At 45.0% G+C, this 25,404-nt stretch overlaps 1 protein-coding gene across 2 annotated transcripts in view; it reads right to left on the reverse strand.

Annotated features, from left to right (window-relative positions):
* SMG9 (SMG9 nonsense mediated mRNA decay factor) overlaps positions 1-23,961 on the reverse strand; it is a 196,074-nt gene extending 172,113 nt beyond the window's left edge. Inside the window, exons 1-2 of one of the 2 annotated variants that reach the window (XM_085615738.1) lie at positions 23,838-23,935; positions 1,445-1,697 (exon numbers count right to left, since the gene is read on the reverse strand). In XM_085615738.1, the coding sequence (XP_085471864.1) occupies positions 1,445-1,597 (153 nt within the window). In that variant the 5' untranslated portion in view covers positions 1,598-1,697; positions 23,838-23,935. Of the gene's footprint in view, positions 1-1,444; positions 1,698-23,837 lie in introns of both variants that reach the window. The other variant, XM_085615739.1, reaches the window with a different exon arrangement.
* Positions 23,962-25,404: the final 1,443 nt, after the last annotated feature.

Below are 25,404 nucleotides of genomic sequence, written 5' to 3' on the forward strand. Positions count from 1 at the left end.
AGGGAAGACGCAGGCATGGAAGAAGAGTGGTAAGTGAACATCAAGAACGGGTAATGGAATGAAAATGGAGAAAGAATTTAGGAGTAGCATGCTATGAGAGTTAGTTTACTTGCAGATGGAACAGGAATATGAAGGCAATCAGTAGTTGTCAAACATTCCGATTTTATGAGATCGCTAATGGATGGCTGCATAAATCCGAGCTCGTTAAGGTCGCTGCAGTAATCTAACGGACGAGATGACTGTTCATAATACAAAATCATGAACATCTATAGGTCCAACAAATATCAATAGCCTTCTACTTGCCCAGAGTAAGGAGGTGTATGGAACAGTCGAGCCCCAAGTATACACAGGAGATGTCAAACAACCCTTAATATTAAGTGGAATGAATACCCCCACCTTTATTTGCCATGCATATTAACGTTTACTTGGCTCCCTGCTACAAAAGATGGAGTACAAAATCCAGCAATTATAACAAAAGGCAGACTATCTGAGCAAAGAACAGCCGAATATGAAAACAGTGGGTGTTCTGTGGCGTAGTACTACATGTATTTTGAATAAGATCACTCTTTTTGTGGCATATTATTATTAGAACACATTCCCAAGTGTCTCAACACATCAGACTCAACTCGAAGTTTCCAACTGGAAGTGTTACCTCCACAAAAACTATCCAAAGTAGTTCTATCAAGATGCTGAGTCTTAAGGTTCTTAAAGACTTGAAAAGTGACAGCGTGAAGTTAACAATGATGTACAAGGGGAACAATAGAAAGAATGGTGGCATCCTGTTGGGCACAACAAGCAAATTTTTGTTGGCCATCACAAAATGTTCCTAAATATTATGGTGGATCTACAACATACTTGCAGTAATGGTTCTCCAAGACTGTCGAGGGCACAAAAACGCCACTTGGTAAAACACAACAGCAGTTGTGGTCAAACTTTCAAGGTGTCTTATATTCCAATATGCAAATAGGTTTACAGAAAATATACATAAAGTGTGAAATGCAGTGCTGCAGGCATCGTCAGAGGCTTGTTAGCTGTGGTATGTCATTGCCTGTCTGCTGACTAACAGAAAACAAGACATCTGAGCCAAGAAGCTAAGCATTGGTACAGATACAGGGGGTGCTTCATGTTGGGAATTTCCAAGTGTTGCAATGGATATTACTGGCTATTCAATTCTCCCTATACAGATTTCAAACAAAATTCCTATTGCAAGTCTTTGTGGCAGAAAAATTATTCATGGCAAAGCCAGGTGGAAACAGCGTTTCAAAAACGTAAGAGTTGAAGTAAGGTTGGGCAGGAAGATGGATTCTAATCTCCGTTATCATTTTGCCCTTGTGCATGGCCAAGTAAACGTGAATACAATTGTGGAAAAAGGTTTGAGAGCTTAGTCTATTTCCCATTAGGGAAAAATGTCCCCTTCCATCCCCCCAGGAGAGCGTGCACTTACCCTTCCATAGGGATCCCTATCTCGGGGAATGTAATCTCTTTCCCTCCCATACCCCGACAGGTTCAGGTTCCCAACGAGTCCTGGCTCCATCCTCCGTCTCCTCCTCCGGCCGGGGCCGTACATTCCGGGTTGGCTGTGGCCTGACTCAGACATTGTCGTTGTAGAGGGAGGGACAGCGTTACAGTGGACCCAACGAAGACGACGTCCAAATGGCAATGCTTTAAACTGGGAAGATGGGGCGTGTCCTTGCTTGCTAGAAGGGGATGATGACAGGAGGGTAAAAACTATTATTGCAAGGGATTTACAACTATTTGTTGTGGGATGGGGAGGGAGGGAGGGTTGAAGACATGGAAAGAAAAAACAAACGTCTGTGACTGCAAACAGACCCGAAATGGAGCGATAAGAGTTTGACGTACAGAACTGCCTTCAAATGAATTCATTTTAGTATTACTCTTTACAGGTCTAAAAGGGCAAGTATACACAACTGACAATATGCAAAGAGCTCCAGGTTTTCGTTCCTTTTTTGATGTCGGTTTTAATCGGAGACTAAACTATCACCCACGAAGCATACAGCTTTTTTCTTTTTTTAATACTCAACACTTATATTCCCCAAACACGCATATAGAGAGCTGTGACTACCCTAAAGGATTGCGGGAGCATTAGTGGTCAACCTGATGTCACAAGTTGAGGCTAGGTACATTGGCAGGTGTCACAGTCCCACACAGACGTCTTGGTGATGTCTTCCATAGGACAGTCTACCATGGGGACAAAGCAAAAACATTGTTTTCTCAATTGGAGCACATTTTTTCTCACGCAGAGCCCGCTCTCACTTTAAGCCTGGACATGCAGGTGCCGCAATGGCTGTCTAAAGAGCAGGCAGGACTAATACGTGTATATGTTCGTTATCACAGTGGATGTGTTAAGTTCAATGGTTTTGAAAGTCGGAATGCTACTCCTGTAGATTTACTACTAAGCTTGAAATAAGGTTCCGACTTTTCAATAGCAGCCATAAAATTCCCCAAGTATTCAAATTTGCAAAATGTATTCATGAAGACTTTCCACTCTGTAAATGATGCAGGTATGTATGCATGTCTGCATATTGAAATGTGCGTGCATCTCTAAGTGAGAAACTACTGGTAAGGTGTATGCAAATACACACAAACTTATCAATTTGTGTGTACTCACCTACTTCTGAAGAATGGCTCACCCACACTGTCCGTATCCCATCCTAAACCATCATCTACGACATTTTAAATACGCAAGTTAGCTGATTCTCCACCATTGCAAGTGCACTTTAAGACTTCAAATTTCAATTGGTCCAGATTCTGCGACTCGTGTGGTAAGTATGATTTTTTACACATGTATAACAGGGCATTATGGAAAGTCATGCTTCTATTCGCTGACCGCTTGTATGGCCTCACCTGCCAATGCTCGGCCGTATAAGGGCATTGGTGGTACAAAAACATGAATACTAATTGCTTTATGCACTGCACAGCAGCTCCCTATGAGGAATGCTTAGGAGTGATGCAGAGTTCGGATCCTGCCCGCTTTCAACCAGGGGTATCTGTCCCTACCTAGTGGAGAGCGTCAAAGACAACAATCTGGCAGGCTTCTCAGGATATCCAGAGTGAGAAGAGTGCTGGGAAGGACTGTGGAAGATTATTTAACTATGCAGCACTGTTGCTGATGGTTCTGAATTACATGAAAGCCAACGCTCAAATACACAGCAGGTTGTCGCTTGTAAATGACAAATGTAGAGTAGCGTTTATTGACGCTGCCAACAAATGATTATTTTATAAATACCTACTGTAAGTTTGATGTTACACCTTTAGCCTGAGTTTCTTGACCCCTTTTCAGTGCTTAGAACCTACTGAGAATGACCACAACAACGCTGAGCATGTAATCGGAAAGTTCACCTTGACAGTGTAACAGTCTAACTATCCCACAGTACCATATTGTATTCCTGCTATCACAGTGTGAGGTCAAGTATCAGCAATGATATCAATCCGATATTGTGTTTCTGGAGCAAGTACACAATGTGACATCAGGTCACTTGAATAAAATGAGCTCCTCAGGCTTGGCTTATAGAGTTACGATGTAATGTATATATCATGATAGAAAATGACTCCATGAAATGGACATCAGTGACCCACCTCCCCTCAGAAGCCAGGCTTCCAACTCTTAGATTACAAAACATTTCAAAATAAATACAAAACTTCAACTTTTACTGAAAACAAATTAGTATAAAACAATCACAAATGGGAATAAAAAAAAAAGATGTAAGAAAGGAAGTTCTCACCTATTTGCTCAGAAGCCCCATTAAACACTTAGGCCCGTAAGCATGCATTCAGAATAATCACAACTCAAAATCTAAAAGCGCTCAGAACAAAAATAAAGAGAAAACATTGTTATTAGGATTCAGATTTCCATGTTGTGATTTCACCCAAGCTTATAGGGGAGGAAACTGTTCTGTGGGACGAATAAACAAGATTTCTAGAAGCAGAAAAAACGAATGTACTCAATGATAACAAGAAAGGCGACACTGTAAGTCAATCCTACAACAATGCTTTAACTGGATGCGTTGTAAAGATGTCGAATGGAATTACAAAAAAAGAGTTCTAAAAAGGAAAGCCAGTATGATAACATATCACTCTAATCAAATAGAAAACTTATATATAGACATAGATATAGACATAGAGAGAGAGAGAGAGAGAGAGAGAGAGAGAGAGAGACAGAGACAGAGACAGAGACAGAGACAGAGACAGAGAGAAAAAATGAAGTAAAGCCTATTTTTCAGAAAGAATGTCAAAATGCAAAAATAAAGCACAAGACTGAAGAACAAGATCGGCCACTCATGTTAAAAAACAGGAGCAAAAAGCCAGGTTTTAAAATCCGTTCTGAAACAGTGTTCAGGCTCAGCCTAACGAAGATGGATAGGCACGGTCGTCCAAAGTAGCCCATCAGTACCAAAAAAGATATGCCACCTTTGCGAACCTTGGCAAGCCTCGGGATATGCAGGAGTTGCAGGTGATTTGATCTCAAGGCTCTCACCTGCTGGTATGGACTAATCCCATTTCTCAAGTATCTTTAACCTTTGCCCCTAATGTCTGTAAATGCCAATGTCAGGGCTTTAGGCTCATCCCTCTAAGCAACCGGTAGCCAAAGAAGCTGCTTCAAGGATGGGATGGGGGTGGGGGGTGGAGTAAGTGATGACGAAAGGGTACCCGTCGAATCAATCTGGCTGCCGCATTTTGTATTATTTGGAGTCTATGAGTCAGGAAGGCCGGAAGACCCAGATAGAAGCTGTTAGCGTAACCCAAGCACGATGTCCCAAGCGCATGGACTACCATCTTTCGGGTCTCTACCGGCAGAAAGTGCAGTCATTTCCTGACAGATCCTAACTTCACAAAGCAGGACAATGAGATATGCCGAATGTGGGTAGCGAAGGAAAGGTCAGAGTCAAACATGAGCCCTACGTTTCGAGCTGAGGTGACCGGTATAGGAGGCTGGCTTAGTATATGGTGCACACTTATTTAAGTGATGCACAAGGCACAAATCCAGACAACCCTTATGGTGAGTTTAGTGGTCATAGACAACCATAGAAAGCTCTCCAAGTGGTAGCTAGTGAGAGCAGCATTCCGGCTTAGTCCAGACGTAGTATTAAGGAGCTTGTTTCAACAGAAATAATCATATAAAGTAGGTTAAATCAAAAAGAAACATATTTATTATACACACTCGCTAACACATTGGTACATCTCCTTCCCAGAGATATCAACACAATACACACTATACTTTAAAAGTAAGCACAAATACACAGTGGTCTCTGGGAGGGGGGGGGGGGGGGGGGGAGCAAACCATATACTAAAGAAGTGAAATGAAAACTGCGACCGAGGTCGAGACTGGGACCAGAAGACTCGGAAGAGCTGGGGGACACAAGGAACCACCCGAGGTAATTACACAGGAACCCCATGGAGGCTCTGTACAGAGTGGAAACACAGCTGAGTAGTCCATGCAAATCAATAGGAAAGTCGCAGTTGCAGTTTAAGACGGAAGACCGACCCCGAAGAAAATCCGTTGAAGACAGAAGGTTGGAGAGTCAGCCCACCCGTGGATACCCCAAGAATCAGTATACCTACACCAGGGATGTCGGGCGCATATGTGCGAAATGATGTCGGAAACCGCCGTAGGCCACAATTGAGGACTTTAGGAAAAATGCCGCTGGCGTAAAAGGTGAAAGAGTCCAGTGGAATCCAAGGATGAAAGAGCAATGACCACCGATGACGGAAGATGCAGGAGTGATGCCGGTGACCTTGCCACTGCAACTGTGAGGACCAGGCGCCGCTCATGAGCTGTCCCACCCCGGGAGTCAAGGGTTGTGATAACGTGTCCCGCGAGAGCACCAACAAGCCTTGGCAGCAGACGTGGTCAACAGAAAAAGGTGGGACCAGCAAGGTCCAAGGGACTCGCCAAATGCAGGAGAGTCAGAGTAGGCTTGAGCAAGCAGGGGAGCCCACTGTAGCCACAGAAGACCCTCAAGAGGACCCACAGGCCTCGAGGGAGTTCCAGTACCACCACCTGTGTTGCTGAGCCTTTCGGAATCCATGGGACGCTGGGAGCAGCAGACCGGTCAGCTTCGCTGCGGTGCCTGCAGATGCAGGGGAGTGACTCCTTCGGGTGTCTTTGATGCCCACAGGCCTGGACAGGATCCTGGATTAAGCACAGGCACAGACGAAGAAGGCGACTTGCCGAACAGCAAGACCAGGAGCAGCAAGAGTCTTCCTTGGCGCCGTCTCTGTTCCAGGCGAAGTCCAGTGAAGTCCAAGGTGCCCGGACGGTTGAAGTGGTTTCGAGTTTGAATCTTGTCCCACGCCGAATCTGAAGAGCCACCCACAGGTAAGCCCTTAAGTATCCTAGCGAAAGGATTGGGACGAATCATAGATCCCTCCCAGAGAAGGGGATGGACAGAGGAGAGGATACCCCCATGTACTTTGTACAGTTTCGTGCCAGAGTGGGAGCCAGGGGCTCCCTGAACTGGCTCACACTGGAGTATGCAAGTAGGGCACCAAATGTGCCCTTCAAAGCAGTCTGGTGGCACTGGCAAGCGCCCCCACTCCAGCCCAATACACTAAGTCCTGTATCGGAGGTGGTCACACCTCCCTGTGGCAGGAAACCCATTGTTCTCCCTTACCCTGCTCGAGGTTGGCTCACCATTAGGAGGGCAGAAACGTGCTTGTGGTCGGCAGCAGCACCCTGAAACGCTGGTACCTGGAATACAGGGGGGCACCCTAGGAGAGCCCCCAGTACATAGGATCCTACATCCGACACTGGAATCGGTGTTGGGGTAGGATTCCAACATGTTTGACACCGGTTTTTCTGCAGCCAATATATAGACAGACATCTCATAATTGACTTGATGTCCACTGTATGTATTAAATGCGTGACCGTACTTACAGGCGAATCGACTCCGGTGTTTGTAGGAGTGCCATGCTCATGCCGGTGCACCCCCACACTTGTAACCAAGCACCCTGCCCTCAGGACTGAAGAGCCTGCCATAGGGGTGAAATATGTTTTAAGTGTAGTGACCTCAGTTATAAGGAAACTTATATCTGTGTTTGGAGTGCAAGCACCCACTCACACAGGCTGCAATGGCAGGCCTGTAGTCACAGTTTGAGTGGTCTCTCATGGATGGCATAATACATGCTGCAGCCCATGGGAGACCCCTGGTGTACCTATGCCCTGGTTACCTGAATACAATATACTAGAGACCTACAAGGGTACACCAATTGCCAATTGTGGAGATACCAAAGTACTTACCATTGTCAAATTTAGGGTGAGAGCACAGTGACTGGGATTCTGATTATCAGGATCCCAGCCGGACTAGTCAGAAAACATCTTGTATACCAGCAAAAAGTGGGGGTAACCATGAAAGCAGATCCTACTTTCCTACAACGTGTATTCATTTTATTTTTATTTATTATTGGTGGTGGATTCAGGTTTAGGTCTTCGAAGTATTCAGGGTAGCCAATGTGCGTTTTGTCGAGAATATCGACTTCATCAGGGCAACAAATATCGAGAGAATAGGATTTTGTTTTTTTTACATATAAACAGTTCATATGACAATGTCAAGGCACACATTATTGCCACCACCAGTGACTTATGGTGCCAATAATTTCAGAAAAAAGGATTTTAACAGTAAAATTATTATTAGCTCATTGTGGGCATGCACATGAGCAAAGAAGACATTTCACCTGCATTCATTCAGTTCATTTTACAGAGGTATCAAAACACATATTAATGCCACCACCAGTGACTTGGTGTACAAAATGTTGGCTTTTTTGTCTTTATCATTTTTATATTAACTCATTTGTGGGCAGGTTTGTGACGGAGAGAGCCATTTCACCTTATGTTATTATCCTACGTTCGTATTACCCTAGGGTTTGCAAGTACATCGTGCTTATATAGAGAGATTCAACTGTAAAAAATATATTTTTACAAACAAAATCATATTAGATAAAGATCACAGGGTCAGAGTTATCACATATTGGGGCCCACATGTAAAAGAAAAACATGCAGGAGCCCATAGCCTATTACCTGGTAATTTAAACTGTATCTGATCAGCAGCAAAGTCAAGCCGTAATTTAGAAGACGCATCAAAGATCCACCTATGTATAGAGGGTTATTGTCATTCAGCCGTTATCTCCTAGTCCACATCAAAAAATATAGTTATGTTCCATTATATATATCTAACCTCGGAGAAGAAGACATATAAGTAAGTGCAGTTCACCTATTGGTAGTAGTGCTGATAATCTGTGAGTTTAACCAATAACAGCAGTAACCTCTAATAACATTGTTAACACCATGAACAGTCAGAGTGTGTCCAGGCAGCCAAAACCCACTACAGACCTGTGTCTCTGTACATAAGGTCTTAATATTGATGCGAATAATGAAAGTCCCATAAGCCATTTGGGCTGCGCCGTGGTATTTTGATTCAATAAACGTACCCCCGTATTTTAAGAAGGCGACCAATCCGCCAAGTAACTAATAGTGCTTGTAAGTAAGGTCTATTAACCTGTAAGGCCACGAAGCGTTATTCTAATGTGGGAAGCTCCACATTATTATACTTTGTTAAATCTCTCAGAGTGAACACTAGAATAAAACTCACATATAAGAACAAACAAGAGGACGGTCAACCGTTGCTAGATATACAACGGATGTGGTATTATTTCCGTAATGTGTCCAAAGAGTGCCATGTAGAGAGTGTGGGATAAGTAAAGAAATAAGAGGGGTTCGTCAGAGTAGACATCCCAATCTATCACTTTAGGCAGAGCACCTAAATTAATCAAAGATCCGAACTGGCCTAGTGCCACTTACTTAATCTAGTCGGTATCGGAGATGACTGATGTGCAGCGCAACTAGCATTCAGCACGGTCGCCATCTTGAAGAATGAATTTAAAGAAAAATCTAAAACTGACTCACCCAGTAAGGGGAGTCTGTTTCAAGTGCATCGGAGCGCCATCTTAGTATGTCGGCTGGTATCCAATACCAATTCCATCTCAGTACCGGCATCCACCAAGGAAAGAAACCGGGAGCTATCAAAGTAAACATGCCTAACTCTCACTGTAAGCGCTAACGTCTCATAAGATCTTGGAACCGATATCCGCCGAATAATTTTCCAATTCCTATCAGTATCAAATCTGACTGCAAGTACACAGCGCAGAATGGAATACAGCATGGTCGCCATTGCGGTTAAAAAGAAATTAAAGTTACGATAAATTATAATGGAAGTATAAGGTGGACCTAAAAAGGGGGGCGAGTCCAGATCATATACCTGCAAGCATGGTTTTGGAATACCATGTCCAAATTCAGTTACAGTAATAGTACTATTGATAACAGTGCAGTGTCTAAGAAACGTTATCAATGCTCGGGTGACTTCTAGGGAAATTAGTCAAGAAAATCCACCACTATTTAGAACCCTGTTGACCCTGTGATAAATCTCTAAAATAATAACATATTTGGATGAATACAAAATAAGACATTAACATGTTGGTGAGATATATTCACATCAAAAGTTACAGATGATAAGCAAAGAATTATAATGGGGATGTATAACATCATCTGTTATATATTCCAGCACTCCCTCAAAAAATATTGTAACTCATGGCCAATATTTAATCTCCTTTCAACGGAGTGCAGGCGTAAAATCCACATTGCCTCTCTGCGTCTGAGGCCTAGTTCCCGATTTACCCCTCTGGGGTCCCAGACAACATGATTAATTCCACAGAATTTAAAACTTATGTTCAGTTTGCGCCGCACATTCAATCGTGTGAGTCGCAATGGGGTACCTTTCATCATTCGATTTGAGAGCCCGCATGTGTTCACCCACTTTCCCTTTCAGGCACCTGATAGTACTCCCAAAGTAAATTCGTTCACATTTACAATCATAGACACCACGAATTTAGTGTTGCAGGTAATATTATGGGAGATATCGCAAGGCCCCGTCTTTCACACACTAAATGTTTTTGATTTATCCATTGCCCATTTACACATTCCGCAGTGCCTGCACTTGTAGAGCCCTGCATGTGTTTAGACAGTCAGTTGCCCTTCTGCCTGCTATTAAGGTAGCTGAGGCTAAGGAGATTTTCAAGTGCCTGTCCTCTGAGAAGCATTATATCTGGTCTGTCAGATATATGGCTTCTCGGGAGTTATCTGCAGTAAGTGCCAGTGTTTCTGCAGGTATTTATAGAACTTAAACGAGAGTTCACTACAATCAGTCACTAGATGCACTTTTTTTTTTTACTTGTCTCCTGTTCTTTTTGTCTCTTACTCAATGTGCGTTCCCTGCTAATTTTAGCAATCCGCTGTCTAGTAGTGTCTACCACTTGTTTATTGTAATCTCTTTGTAGAAACATCGTTTCTATGTCATTGAGAGTCCTCTCACATTCCATCTTATCATTACAGTTATGCTTTGCTCTTATCTCCCCGAAATGGATAGCATTAACCTGACATTTCAGATGTGCACTCCGTACATGTAACACTGAGTTGCATGACGTCTGTTTACGATGGAGTTTGTCATATATGTAATTTTTTTTTAAACTGTTTTTATTGATAACAAATTGCAGCATTAAAAGACAATATACACACACATCTTTGGCAAGGTTACACAAGATTGCAGCATTGTTTCACAACTTTCAAAGAATCAGGAGTACATAAGACTACCATCTTCAGAGGCATCGTATTCCCATTATGGTTACAGCCGTGTACTTAGGTCAAAACTGCGAGAAACCCCGCCACTGGTCCGTATGTCATTGCATATTATCCTCGGCTGCCCGGTGTGGGGGCTTCCATTGTCTCACCCACCCTCCCCAACAAGGATTGTCTCTCCCTCCGCATTTCCACCGTAGGAGAAATGCAGATCTCACCCCTAGATTTGTTCCACTTTCCTCACTTATGGTCCCATTTTCGTGGGCACCCTCTCCCTTTATACACTATTTTTTAAGCAATCATGGCACGGTCCATGTCTTTTGCCCAGTCAGGTATGTGTGGTGTCGTGTCCACCCCCCACTTCTGGGCGATATTTCTTTTAGCTATAATCCAGCCCATCGTGGCCCAAGACTGCTCCGCCCACGAGAGGTCAGTTGCCTCCCAGATATTAAGGAGGCAAAGTGTGGGAGATGGTGGAATGGGTTTGTCACATGCCCTGGCAAGTTGTCGGGTGACATCCTTCCAATATTGTTGTATGTGGGGGCAGTCCCAGAGAATGTGTATGAATGTGCCAGTCTAGTTACATCGCCGGAGGCAGAGTGGATCAAGCCTCCTACCCAACCTAAATAGCAAGTTGGAGTCAAAATATACTCTGTGGAGAATCTGGAGCTGGACCAGTCGAAGTCGCATCGGAATCGCCACCTCTCAGGGAGAAGCCAGCGCCTCCCTCCAGTCCTCGTCAGCTATCTCCCCCAGATCAGCCTCCCAGCTCAACCGTAGTTTCAGCATTGGGTCGGTTTGGTTGTGAACTAGCTTCTTATACGCGAGGGAAATGGCCTTACAGTCCATTGGGCCCAGCAGTGGTCTGTCCTCTAGCGGCGAGGAATCCGGAAGGGGGGTATCCTTAGGGAGGGCCGAATCAATGGCATGGCTGATCTGGAGATATCGAAAAAGCTCCGAAGATGCTAATTGGTACTTAGTTTGAAGGTCCGCGAACGTTGCCTTTTTTCCTTTCACCCACATGTCCCCCACGGTAGAAATTCCAATCATGTCCCATTTATCAAACCCCGAACAGGTACTGAGGCGGCCCAAAAAGTCCGGTTCCCACAAGGGGGTAGCTTTCGTCAGGCGTCCCTGCCATCCCAGCCTACGCTGGACTCCATGCCACACTTCCACCGTACGAGCCGTGGGGCCAGTCATACGTAGCTTCCGATAGTTTGTATACAGTGCCCTGTTGTAGCACTCCTTACCCAATAGCCAATGGTCTGTGCGAAAACTAGGATCGTCGTACCATCCCCTGGTGAGTTTATTAATGGCAATCCGGGGCGGTCGGTTCTCCCACAACAGTTCCCGCACCACTGCTTCAAGCTGCAAAAAGTAAGAGTTAGGAATTGGATAAGGAGCATTTTGCAGGGCATAGAGAAAGAGTGGTAGGGCGAGCATTTTAAATAGGGATGCACGTCCCAAGAGAGTAAGGGGCAGCATCCGCCAATGGGTGACGTCTGACCTAAACCGCTGTAAAGGTCCCAGGATATTTTGTTCGAAAAATAGTGTAGTATCGGGAGTGATAAAAATCCCCAAATATCGGAAACCCTGGAGCGCTACTGGAATGTCGTAACCTCGAGGCCTCTTTGGAGGTTCTCCCCAGAGTGCATACATCTGGGATTGGGACCAGTTTATCTGATACCCAGAGTGCGCCCCAAATATATGAAAAATGTGTAACACCCGTCATAGCGAGCGCGCTGGAGAGGCAAGATAAAGCAAAACATCATCCGCATAGAGCGATATACGGTCTTCATGGTCTCTCGTCCATTTGAGGCCTCTGATGCCCGGGTCTCCCCTGATCCAAACTGCAAGTGGCTTCAGCACCATGGCAAAGAGGAGCGACGACAGCGGGCATCCATGCCTTGTGCCCCGACAGAGGGGAAAAGAAGTGGAGCGATGATTGTTCACCGAGACGTGCACCGTGGGTTGCGCATATAATAGTCTGATCCACCCAATCAGTTTGGGTCCAAACCCCATACGGGCCAGCACAGCAAACAGGTACTCCCATGCAATAGTGTCAAATGCCATCGTGGCATAGAGTGACAGTAAAATAGCTTCCTCTTCGAGGGTGTCTATTCGCCCCAGTGCTAAGTGTACACATCACAGATTCCATGCCGTATTCCGACCCGTCATGAATCCCGACTGGTCTGGATGAATCAAATCCTTGAGATATGGGAGCAATCGATTAGCCAACAGTTTGGCCAGACTTTTGGCTTCCACTGTTATCAGAGAAATGGATCGATACGATGTGCAATCTTCCGCCGGTTTGCCAAGTTTGTGAATAACCACAATGGTGGCCGTGCGAATATCAGCCGGAAGAAGCCCAGATTCAAAGCTTTCATTATATAAATTAAGTAAATGGAGCGCTAACTTCGTTGCCATTGGTTTGAGAAATTCGATAGGAAGTCCGTTAGGACCCATCGCTTTGCTGGCTCGAACACCCTGAATGGCCTTCTGGATCTCATCAACAGAGATGTCTACATCCAATGCCTCTCTACCCTGTGGGGGGATGCATACTACCTCTATAGTGGCGAGAAGATCCGCTGTCATCGAGGCTTGTGTAGCTTGCGGAACTCCATACACATTCTCGAAATAAACCGCAAAGGTGTCAGCTATACCTTGCGAGTTAGTGATCAAATCATTGTTTGGGCGCTTTACTGCTCGTACCCATCTCGCGGACTGTCCCTTGCGTTCCAGCAATGCCAGAAGTTTACCCGTACACTCACCCTGGTCGTAAATCTGGTGATGAGAAGCCAGGGAACGCATAGTGGCGTACTCCAGAAGCAGCTGCCTATAATCCTGTCTTTTAATATTAAGGCGGTGCTGAGCGTCAGGATCAGGGGCCTGAGAGATGGCCCCCTTCATTTGCAAAATATCCTCCGGTTACGCTCGGTTCTGTGGCCCACCATCAGAGATAACGCCCTCCCCTTGATCACCGCCCCGTATGCACCCCAAAGTGTCACTGCCGACTCGACTGATCCTACATTTTCTTCAAAATAATAATCTGTGTCCTGTCGCAGGTTTTTGATAATGTGTGGTATCTTCAGTGCCCATGGCTGTATCATGATTGGACTGGGAAATCTAGTGTGCTGCACACAGAGGACCGTCAGAACAGGGGTGTGATCAGAGTTTCCCCGCGCCAAGCAAGTAGAGCAAGTGAAATCATGTATGTCTTGGGTATGAGTGAACAGATAGTCAATCCGTGATTGACTGCTATATACACCTGATTGAAACGTAAAGTGTGTGTTATGGGGGTGCGACCATCTCCATTTATCTACCATCACCAAAGCATTAGTAAAATCACGGAGTTGTGAGCTTTGTGCAGGGTCACGTCTGGGTGGGAACCGGTCGAGTAGGCCGTCCATCGTCAAATTAAAGTTGCCCCCCCATTACCAATGATCCCACTGGCAAGTCTAACTACAACGCTCCCACATCCTTCAATGTTAGGCGCTGCAATCCTGGCCGGGCATATACTGAAATAACATTAATGATTCTACCCTCCCACATGTCAGTACATGCTGCATACCTATCCTGTGCGTCTGTCCAGGTGTTCTGTATCACATATGGGCAGCCTTTACTTAGGAGAACCCCCACCCCTCTTGATCCTGTAGTGAAGTCCGAATGTGCCACCATGCGGTATCCCTTCCTATTCAGGGCCATGCACAAATTTCCTATCAGGTGAGTTTCTTATAGCAGTATTATATCAAGTGCATGCCGATGGATATACTGCAAGACAATACCCCTTTTAATTTTGTCCCCCAGCCCGTTGACGTTTCAGGAGGACAATTTAATTCCTAGACCCATTACCATTAGCATATATCAATAGTACAATGATTACAACAAATAGTTTGTCACATCCAGCACCCCTAGAGTCACCCTCCGGAGCGACCCCAAGACAGCCACTATGCATTAGAACGCCTTGAAACACATTGTCCATAACTGGGATTTTGATGCCAAAGCAAAACATTCCAATTGTCATTTCTTCCTGCTGCAATAAACCAAAAACCCCGCCCCCCGCCCCAACAGATCAAACCCACTCTTACCCACCCCATTGAAGTCTCTCCCCCCTCCCTGCACAACGGGACTAGAACGCCCGCCACCCCCAACATGCAGAGTGCCTGTCGCCCACCCATAAACAACTTTAGGGAACGTGAGCTACCCCACTCCCAATCCACTTACATATAAACATCAAGCGTTATCCCACCCGGCCCTCCCCCCTCTCCCCCCAAGGTAAAGCACAAACCAGCAGTCCCACTTGGCACCAAACCGTTATCTAGTGGTGCCCTCAAGCAAACACAGGTGCGCCTGTGGCCCAATCAATAGAAATAACAACTGTAGAACTATTTGAAGTGAAAAACAGCATGAAAAAAAAAATCTTAAGTGGCTCAGTAGGGCACTGGGCCGACACATCAAACTCTGGCTCAATGCATTGCATAGATATCGGGACCCCCCCCCCCCCCCCCCGGCCGGCGGCCGACCCAGCCAAACCATTAGTCATTGCACCAGCACACAGGAGGAATCGAACGCGTGTAATCGCATTAAATCGCTCTAGAGGGCTTCCAGTGACCGGGATTAATCCGACATAGTCTTACCAGACTCCGAAGTCAGCGCCCCCTTGTATGTCCCTGAGAATCGGATTACGGAGGAGAACGCCGCTGCTGGCGCCAGTCTTCAGCATCGTCAGCGGCAGAGAGTCCTTTGTGCGCCTTCTTTCCGACCGTGCGCCAGCCTTCCAACCAGTCCCAGCCGTCCTCCGGTCGAGTGAAAAAAACACGATTTGCCATTGGCCTCCACCCTCAAATTGGCAGGGAACATCATTGCATATTTAACCTCTTGGTCTCGGAGGGCCCGCTTCACCTCCAAGAAACTGCGGCGTTGTTTCTGCACTCTCAGAGTAAAGTCCGGAAAGAAACAGATTTTGCTGTTCTCGAAGGTAAGTGGGGGGGCCGCTCTCGCCGTTTGGAGAATGACATCACGATCACGGAAATTAAACACCTGGGCTAGGAGCGGCCTCAGGGGCGCACCCGGTTTCGGCCGGCCTCCCGGCACACGTTGAGCCCTTTCAATTGAAAAACATTTGAAGAGTCCACGTGGTTGCAGATGTTTAAGAACTAGTTCCTCAACAAAAAGGTCAGCGGCCTGTCCCTCTGCGCGTTCCGGCACACCTAGAATGCGTACGTTGTTACGCCGCATTCTTCCTTCGTAATCATCCAGCTGCAGAGCCATTGCCTAGTGGGAAGTGCGCAGCTCAGTTACCTGCCGCTTAAGAAGGGTGGTATCTGTGACAAGTTCCTTGGTGGTACTTTCTACTGTCCCCATGCGCTCCACCATTTTCTTCATAACTTCCCGAATCAGCTCCACTTCTGTTGCCACTGTATCGATCCTCACCTAGAGGGAGGTCCTAATCGCCATGATTGCCTCGAGAATATCGTTGTTCATAGGTTCCATGGCACCGCTCGGGCCGCCGTCTCCCCTCGGTCCACACCCTGTTGCTTTTGCCATGAAAATTTCTCTAGTTTGGTCTGCGTCGCCGTCCGGTTGGTGCGTCCAGACGCTATGGTATATTAGTTCCGGTGGTTACCACTCGATGTCGGTGTGCGACCGCTACTCCCCGCCGCCTGCAGTGGAGTCGTCCACTTGGCCTGTCGGTTTTTGCATGGGGCACCCCGTTTACAGGACGTTTGGTCGGACTCACTGCGTGCACCTCGTCTCGATGGTGATCACACAGACTGGATCTGCCCTGATCGTTAACTGGAGCCGGGTTAAGCACCTCTCTATCTAGTTACCAAGGCTCCACCACTGCCATTCCTCACACTGCGTATCATGGAGACTAAGCCGCTGTGCGGGGAGATCAGGAATCCAGGCCCCCCGCATGGTCGCTCCGGCTCCACAATATACTTTGGAGGACAGAGATGGCCAATCACACTTTCTCTTCAAGCAGCGCGCAGGTGCCTTAAACTCCTACCTCGCTATCTTCAGTCATTACCCAGATCTCAGAGGGTCATGCCGCAAAACATTTCCAGGCCCCAGTACTCAGGTGGGAACGAGTTGCTCAATGGTGCTCACTCCAGTCACTCTGGGCTGCCTCTGGGGCGGCTTGCAGGCCACGGCATTCGCAAACTTTCCAAGGCCACCAATAGTCATAACGAGGCCCATGGTAGCACAGTGGTCTACGATGCAGCCTGTCGGATCCAAATTAAAGCAAGCCCCAGGGCCGCCGGGCCGCTTCCGAGCGGGTGCGCACCATCCACGTTGAAGCTTGCACACGATCTTGCAATGGGGTCTCAGGATCAACGTCTTAACTAATCCTCTCCACTATCGTCAGCAGCACGGCAGGGCGCTGCTCTGGCAACGGGCACTCACCGGCGATATACCAGATCAGGTCGCAAACGCGGTATTGCGTAGCGCTCTCCCACCGCCCGGCCTCAATTCCACCGGCAGGGCCTCTAGTTCCGATCCGGTGTGTGCAGCGCTCTCTGAAAGACTGCACCGATCCACCCCAAAATTGGCCCACACCTCGTCGGCCACCACAGCTCACCAAGGAGTCCCTCGGGCGAGAATCGGACCAGGGGATCCTGAATTATACAGATAGTTTGGGAGTGGTGCTCCGGAGCTGAGCTACCACGCAGCCATTCCCGTCAGCGGTTGGCCCCGCCCCCAGATCTGTCATTTTTGATGTACAGTTCAAGGTCAAGGAGGGTGTTTCTCTACGAGCTATAATGGTAGGTAAACTTAATATTATACTTGTTGTGAAGCTAGGCACAAAAGTTGTTAAGTCGTTCAATACTACATGGCCACACCAAAAAACAGTTGTCTATATATCGACCCCAGTATAGTATGTCGTTCTTCCATGGTGTACACTGTGTGCCTCAGAGCAGCTCCTCCTCCAGCCCCCTCATAAAGAGGCAGGCGGACGAGGGGGCAAATTCTCAACACATTGTGGTCTCCTGCAGTTGTCTGAACCACTCATCCTTGAATAAAAATACACTGTTTTTCAAACTTAACTCAGTCATCTCAAGTAACATCTCTGTATGTTCCCAGAAACTTGCTGATCTCTTTTTTTAATGTCCGTCGTAGTAGAGAGAGTCCATGTTCATGATCAATGCTAGTACAGAGGGATACCAATAGCACATCCAATGTTACCATTGTCATACCAGGCTCCCAGTTTATGTCTCCTAATAGGTAGAGTATGTGTTAAGTATCCTGCACATATGAGGGCAGGTTCCTAACAAAAGGCTGTAGGAATGAATCAACAAATTCAGAAAGTCGTTCTGTCCGTCCCCCAATGGCAGACATTATTGGTCTCCTTGTTGGAAAAGGTAAGTTGTAATGTACCTTTGGAAGTATGTAGATGCAGGGGTATCTGGGCGGTCTATCCTTAAATACATATAATCATCATCATTTAACAAGCTGTTATAGTGCCATTTCTTCAAACTTTGATTAATCCTGCTAGTTAATACAAATGTAGGGTTCCCCACCACCCTCTTATAGCAATCACGATCATTATGTTGGGTAAGTATTTCAGCATCATAATCCCATCTGTTCATTATCACAATGAAACCCCCTTTATCAGCTTCTTTGAGGATAATATCATCATTCGCCTGTTGGGTTTTAAGGGCTATCTATCCTCTCTCCATAGCCGAGGTGTCAGTACCCCCACCACGTCTGATCCAATGGGGCTCTTGATTAAGTCTATCAAGATCATCACAAACCTGACCAAAAAATGTATCAATATTATTAGTGCCCGTGACCTGAGGTGTCCACCTTGATTTACGCTTTAAACCACTATCTATACTCACATCAGGTTGTACAATCAAGTCATCCAGAACCTTGGACACAGTAACTGGATCTTCTTCTAAGTTCAAGATTGACATCAGCAACACAGTATTGTGTGCATCTTGTATGGATAATTCACTACAAGCTGTCCTATGTATATATTTATTAGCAATCGGATTCAAATCAAAATATTTCTTACGTTTTAGGTATCTGATATATCTGTACGAATCAATTTTCATTTTACTGATGTCCCCCTTGTCTCGGGGCAAAAGCCCTTACCCTTCTTGATTAAAGTTTACATGTCCGGGGTTGGAACAATATCAGATAGGTTAATTATGGATACATTTTGGGTTGAGGATTCAATTATCTCTTTTTGTCCCATGATCTTGTGTGCATCCCCCTTCGCTCTCCTGTCTGTTCCACCCCCTCTTTTGCCCCTTCTGGTTTTCTTATATTCTCTGAACCTATTGGTTGCTCCCGAATCCCCATTTTTATTCTCAGGACTTACTTTAAAAAAGTGTTCTCACCCAGGTTCTGGAGTGAGGTTCCTTCTCCTGCATCCAATTCGCAATCGCTACTAGACAGGATACTAACTGAAGTGCTATGACTAGCGGGGAGTTCATCCTGCTGTCTACTGACAGGATCTTTCCTCATTAGGTGATCATATTTCTTTGCAAAGGTAAATACCCTTCCACTCCTGTAGTCCACCTCATTTCACTTGGTTTTTCTCACCATTCTTTGTTTGATGCCTATTGATCATGTTGTTCAAGATATCATAGTTTTTCGTGGTAGGTTCTGGTAAATTCAACTCTAGTCTCCTTTACCAATAGTTGGATTTCAATTTGTAGTTTATTCACTTTGTGGTCGACGTTTTCAATTAGTATCCCCATTAGCTTCATGAAGCTTGAAGTGAGTTCCTGCTCCCAAATACAGAGCAGGTCATCAAGGTCATCATAGGTGGGGATTACCTGGGATCTGAGTCCCCTGGGGATTCTATTGAGTTTAATATATTGTTTAAGAGTAGTCCCATCCCACCATTTAGAGGTCTCCCTTTTCCTCCCTTGTGTGCACCACCCTTATTCCTTTAGATCTTGATACGTGTTAAATGTACCAGTTAAGCACAGTCAAGTCCAGTCTTTCACCCTTCCTTTAGCTATCTTTTGATTTCCTATCCAATGCTTTCATTTTAAGATGACAGTGGTATTGCCTTCCTATGCAAAAATAAACATTTATGTTCCCCCCATGACAGAAAATACAATAAAAAAACAATACAGCTAAACTCCCCACACGTGGCTGGATTAAATGAAGAGAAAAATCGATATGAAAGCAAAGGACACTAACATACAGTGATAAATTAAAAATACTCAATACAACAGTCTCTCTGGGTAAAAGAGGAAACCAAGAGCTTTAATGAAGAGGATCAGGTTAACACCTCACCTTAAGCAGTCAAAAACAATTTTTTTTTACAACATCAATAGTCTCCAACAGTCAATGAGTCTGTATGCTACTTGCATTTCTCAGATTAAAATCTCAGCCATTCGAATCAAGTCCTTCGTTTGTTTGAAGCTAAAAAAAATTGAATGTAATACTATTGAGGTGGTAAATAATACCCGTTAATGGCAGCACCACAAAATTGTAAGACTGTGTGCAAATGCTATAAGCTATTATATACAAAGAGAGCACTATTTCTACCAACCACAAAGTAGCCATCTATGGAGGTTGTAGTCTTAGTAAAGGATGGACCAAGATCTTATGAACTTCAAGCAAGAATCGCAACGGAGTAGGCAGGGGTGTCACAAAGACAACATATTCCACAAAGGATATGGCAAGTTCCTCAAGGACCACAAAGAATATGTCTGGATCTTCAAACTCTGCTTTTACCAATCTTTCGTCATACATTTCCAAGTAGAAAATATCACTACCACTCAAAGAATGAGCACAAAGGTGACAAAGTAGGGTCTAATTGTTTCCCCATTCTTAAAATTCCGTCTCATGCTGTCTCCTGTTAGCAGTGACACACAATATTTATATTGTTCTCACCTCGAAGATATTCACAATCAGTTCCAAAGGCACACATTTTCATAATTTATCAGGTTAGAGTAACTCGATATTGAAGTGTCTGAAGTAGAGTAGAGATATGATCTAAGTGGAGGTCTACAGTTAAAAGTGACCATTTTAGGGAGGAAAGAGTCACTGGGGAACATGTCCCAGCTCAGAAAGGAAGTGATATAGGTTAGCACTGTTCCTATTCTCCAACACTCCCTACTCCACCGCGTGATGGCTGGCAGAAGACAGGCTGAGTACCAGTAGAGGATTTATTTGGCCATTCTCAAAGGTAGAGAGTAGCCCACTTTGGATGATTAACAATACTGGTTTCGGTCCATGACCAACAGCCAAAACAGCCAAACCGTTACAAACAGGCAAAACTACCTGAATTTCTGGAAACGTTTAAGAAATGTACTCTTCACTCACAAGATTGCATATCTGGTATTACTAAAATCTGTTCAATAAGCAGCAATATGTTTCATTCAGGCAATTTAAAATTGACTGCCCTGGAACACAAGCTTGTGTGGGAGAGGGGTCTTCCACGGAACAGGAACCCACTAGTTCTAGCCTTTTCCATAGTAGATTGTTTTATTTACTTTGTGTAGCACTGTTCGTTGCTTTGGTTGTATTGCACGTCTCTTCTATGTATTCCACCAACTTATGCGCGAGAATGTAACCAACATTGCAACAGTTGCGCCAGAATGTGTCCTGCTGTGAGATTTTTAGTCAAAGGACACACCTGCAGACTAAATGGCCTTGGATCCACAGACTAAACACAAACTTAATATGCAATTAACTGGCTCTTAAGGCTTACAGCAGCCCTTGTTACTCTCCGCTACTCAACACATATATACCTTCACTAAGTAAAGGCCATACCTACCAACCGAGGAAGCCCGCAAGTAATTTGGTACAGCCCTCCGGTCTCACCCATCAAAAACAACCAATACACTCAACCCTACCAACTGCACAATGCCACAAACCAAATCAGACCCTGGTATGTAATAGAAACATTTGGAAAGTCACACACCAGACTACCGAAAGATCCTGTAATGCCAAACTAATTACAGACTTTACACTACACATGTGATAAACAACAACAACAACATGTGGTTGGGATGTGTGTGTCTATCAAGCACTTGATGCAGAATTTGAAACATCCAGCTCAGGTGCGTCATCTTGATGTACATGCAGAAGAGTCATTCCCAACATAAGCATATGAATGTTTCCGCAACACATTCCACAAGCACAGGTGAGACTAGAGTTTGGTTTATTACATCAAGACCCGATAAGGATGGGTGCAATCATCAAATTGTGTAGGAAGCTCAGATCAGCTCTACCCGATTCACTTACTGCTCTGTGAGGGTCAGAAATAGAGAACCAGTCCATATACAAAATGTCCTGGTCAACAGTAGTCCAGCAAGCACTAACCAATTTAAACTTGTCCAAAGCATGGGATTTAAACAACGGCTTCACCGCCTTTAAAAGAAATTGCAACAAGGTGTTTAAACTATATTATTGGAAATTTGACAAAGCAGAGATGGCACGTACGAGGCACGAATGGTAAGTTTCTCTACTCTTATACCAACTGGAGCCCAAAACCATATCTCATTAATCACATTTTACAGCCCATACAACACTCTCTTCTTTTAATACGTATGGATGTATTCCCATCGAAAGATCTGGTCCCAGTCTGGAAGCAAACTTGGCCGGACCCCCACTGCCGGCTATGCGGTATTTCAGAAGAAAGTAAATTACATTTTTCATGCATCTGTACCGCCGTCGCCCACCTCAGACTGAAACTGTTATGTCCTAACCTGAGGGCTCTTCAGATCAGATCCTGCTGTCCCACAATGATGGCGCTTCTAAATGGGCATAACATACAGCTTTCCTGCAGGGCCACAAAGTTTCTACTGCTAGTAAAAAGGTAGCTTTTAATTGCAGTTGATGACTCCCAGCGCAACATATTTGTTCTTTTTATTTCTCTTTTCTGCATTTTAGAAACTGTCCCTTGTTCATTGTTCCAAAACCTTCTTGTGAAACATGACTTTTTGCACCCTATTGCACCTAATCCGCACAGTCAGTACTGTATAGTGCGAGCCCTTATTCAATAAAATCTTTGCCTTACATTTGCACATTATAGATTGCTCCCTGATGTTATTGTTTCAGGTAGCTAATCCAAGTAGGAGACTCTTAATCAAAGGGCGAATTGTGAATTATCGTGAAATACGACTCTTGGCATTACACTGCAATTTTATCATTGGGCAATCACTGTTAGCGCTTCCTTTATTTACGTAGTTTTTAAAGCACACGGTTTATTTAATTGAATTTATTGTGGATTCTTTTAACTTGCGCTAACATGCAAATTTTAGTTTTGGGGGTGTTTTTTTACAATGATTTTTAATAATCTGTAATACAGACTTAAAAATAATCAGCACGTTAGGACTATTTTAGACAGATCCAAAACAGACATTTAATGGAAACTAAGATTGTTTCAATGGAAATTGAGATCACCGAGTCATCAGTATTGAGAAGTGGAATTTCTAGTGTACATAGAGGACTATCAGACATGCACAAAGACGTTATCAGCGAACTGCATACCTATGATCAGTGTACAGAAGTAGAATGGATAGTAAACCTGAAGGCATAGTTAGCGAACATGCTGTCCATTTTCAACTCACATGTGGAACAATCTTGATGGAAACTAAAGTCGATTTAAGTGAAGTGCGGGTAGGGCTGCATAGTGAGTTGGGCAATCACAGGTAACAAATGCAATGATGCGAGACTGAATCCCGATTAGGGAGACTCAGCCAGAGTACCATACATTGGGTGAAGGCAGTGCTTAATTGCTGCTGACAGTGAGCGTCGCAAGCAAAAAAGAGAGAAAAACAGCGACAAATGGTTAAAGAATGGATGGAAAATAACCTGCAGGAGTAAAATAGACAGAAAGTGATGGCTGGGCGTGCACCTGCAAGGAGTTCTCTCCTGAGAAAAAAATCCGGCTCCTCCAATTATTTTTTTAAGCAGTGGTAATGGTAACATCTGTCACTTACAGCCCTTAGAAACGTCATACTTGCGGCATGAAGCACTATACGTATAAAAAACAGTGCACACAAGGCGCACTATAACGATGAGCATTTCAAGCAAAGAGTTGTGGGGGCTGATGCACACTGGACGAAGCTTTACGTGTATAAGAGCGCTGCCGTCAAGAAAAGTAGCACACAGGGCAGGTACTAACTGATAGTATCAGCACAGATCCCTCCACGATAAATCGCTACATTTGAGAAGTAAAACGGCAGTCTCACTGTACCTCCCCGCGGTCACTTACCTCGCCTGTGTCCCGGGCTGGCACAGATCTTCACTAATTCATCCCCTACTGCGCGTATTCAAACCGAAAGTCAGCGAAGGCCAATCGGAAGGACACATGGTTTAGACTGACACGTCTGTGGGCGAGGCCATGTGGAGCTACGTGAATATACTAAGCTACAATTGGCCGGAAAAAAAGCCCCTCCCCCAGCGACGGCACGCTACCCGGAAAATTAATACAAAGTTGCTCCGGATGTGATATTCCAATGTTGCCCCGGAAGTGGCGGTGAGCGACAGTGCTACTTGTGTGATGCGTGACTGTCCTCTTTACACCATTCGCTTGTGTTGTTTTTTTTGTTGCATATTTATATAGCGCGAACTCGACCCGAAGGTATTGGAGCGCTTTACATGAGCACCGTATTTTACATTACACATTCAGGCACGGGGGAGATTAAGCAAACGCGACCTCGAGGCTCCAACTCTGGTTTCCAACACCAAAGTCGGCAGTGTAGCCAAGGACCACATCCTCTCCCAAGAAAGTTGTTCTTTCAGAGAGACTGATTCCACCAGTAACCTCATCGCGTTCCGAGAAGCGGAGTCGAGTTCGGCACTGCGAACTCAGCTATGAAACCGATCTGATTTACATAGCTGCCTAGTTTTGAGACTGCTTATGTGTAACGTTTACATTGTTTTAGTGTACTTATCACTGACATTCAACGACCAAATGTGTGACACTAAAAGTGATGCTTTCTCGCAAGTAAACCAAGCCACGAAGTCCATGGAAAAAGATAAATATCAGAAATGATTCCCTTAAAAGTTAAACTTACAAAAGTGTTTAAATGACATGAAGCAATTTGACAGCTGTGGATGATGGATCACACATATTACTTGGTGCCTTGATCTGCCCAGCCTGAGCCCCTGCCACAAATCATCTCATACCACTGGTGGCCTCCTTCCCACCACTGGTGGCCTCCTTCCCACCACTGGCTTGACTGGGTTAGTATCCAACTGATCTGGGAGATTTCTTACCACAACCGCTTCACCAGCACCATAACAGCCTGAAAAGCTCCTTATTTCATGGGTGAATGTTGCATACATGTCAACATTTTAGAGCAGGCAAATTGCAGATTAAAAAAATTATTTGGGAGAATGCATTTTCCCCACTGACATATTGAAGCAATCTACCTGAATCTAGTTGATTGGTCTGTAGGGTGACAGACAATCATTTCATTTTTGGTAATTTAATAACAGCGCAAACAAAAACAGAGTTCTAAACTCTGTTTTTGTTTGTGCTATGTAAAACTGCCAAAAATAAAATGTCAAGGCTGAAGGAAGTGGCCCTTAGGGGCCACCCGGGTTACTTACAACCACCTGCTATGCCTTCCCAAGAATGAAGAGTCGGTCAGACAGTAGAGAATACAAACATACATTTTATTAGCAATACTCTTCAGAGAAGTCCATCCTGACCTGCACCCTAAGATGTCTGCCGAGGGACTGACCCCCAACGGACTACAACACGTAATGAATCTTCCCAACAGCCTCCAACAACGCCCACAGTGGAAAGTTACCGGCCTGGGCCAAACATGATC

This window comes from Triturus cristatus, chromosome 7, assembly GCF_964204655.1.
Source record: "Triturus cristatus chromosome 7, aTriCri1.1, whole genome shotgun sequence".
Lineage (NCBI taxonomy): Eukaryota > Metazoa > Chordata > Amphibia > Caudata > Salamandridae > Triturus > Triturus cristatus.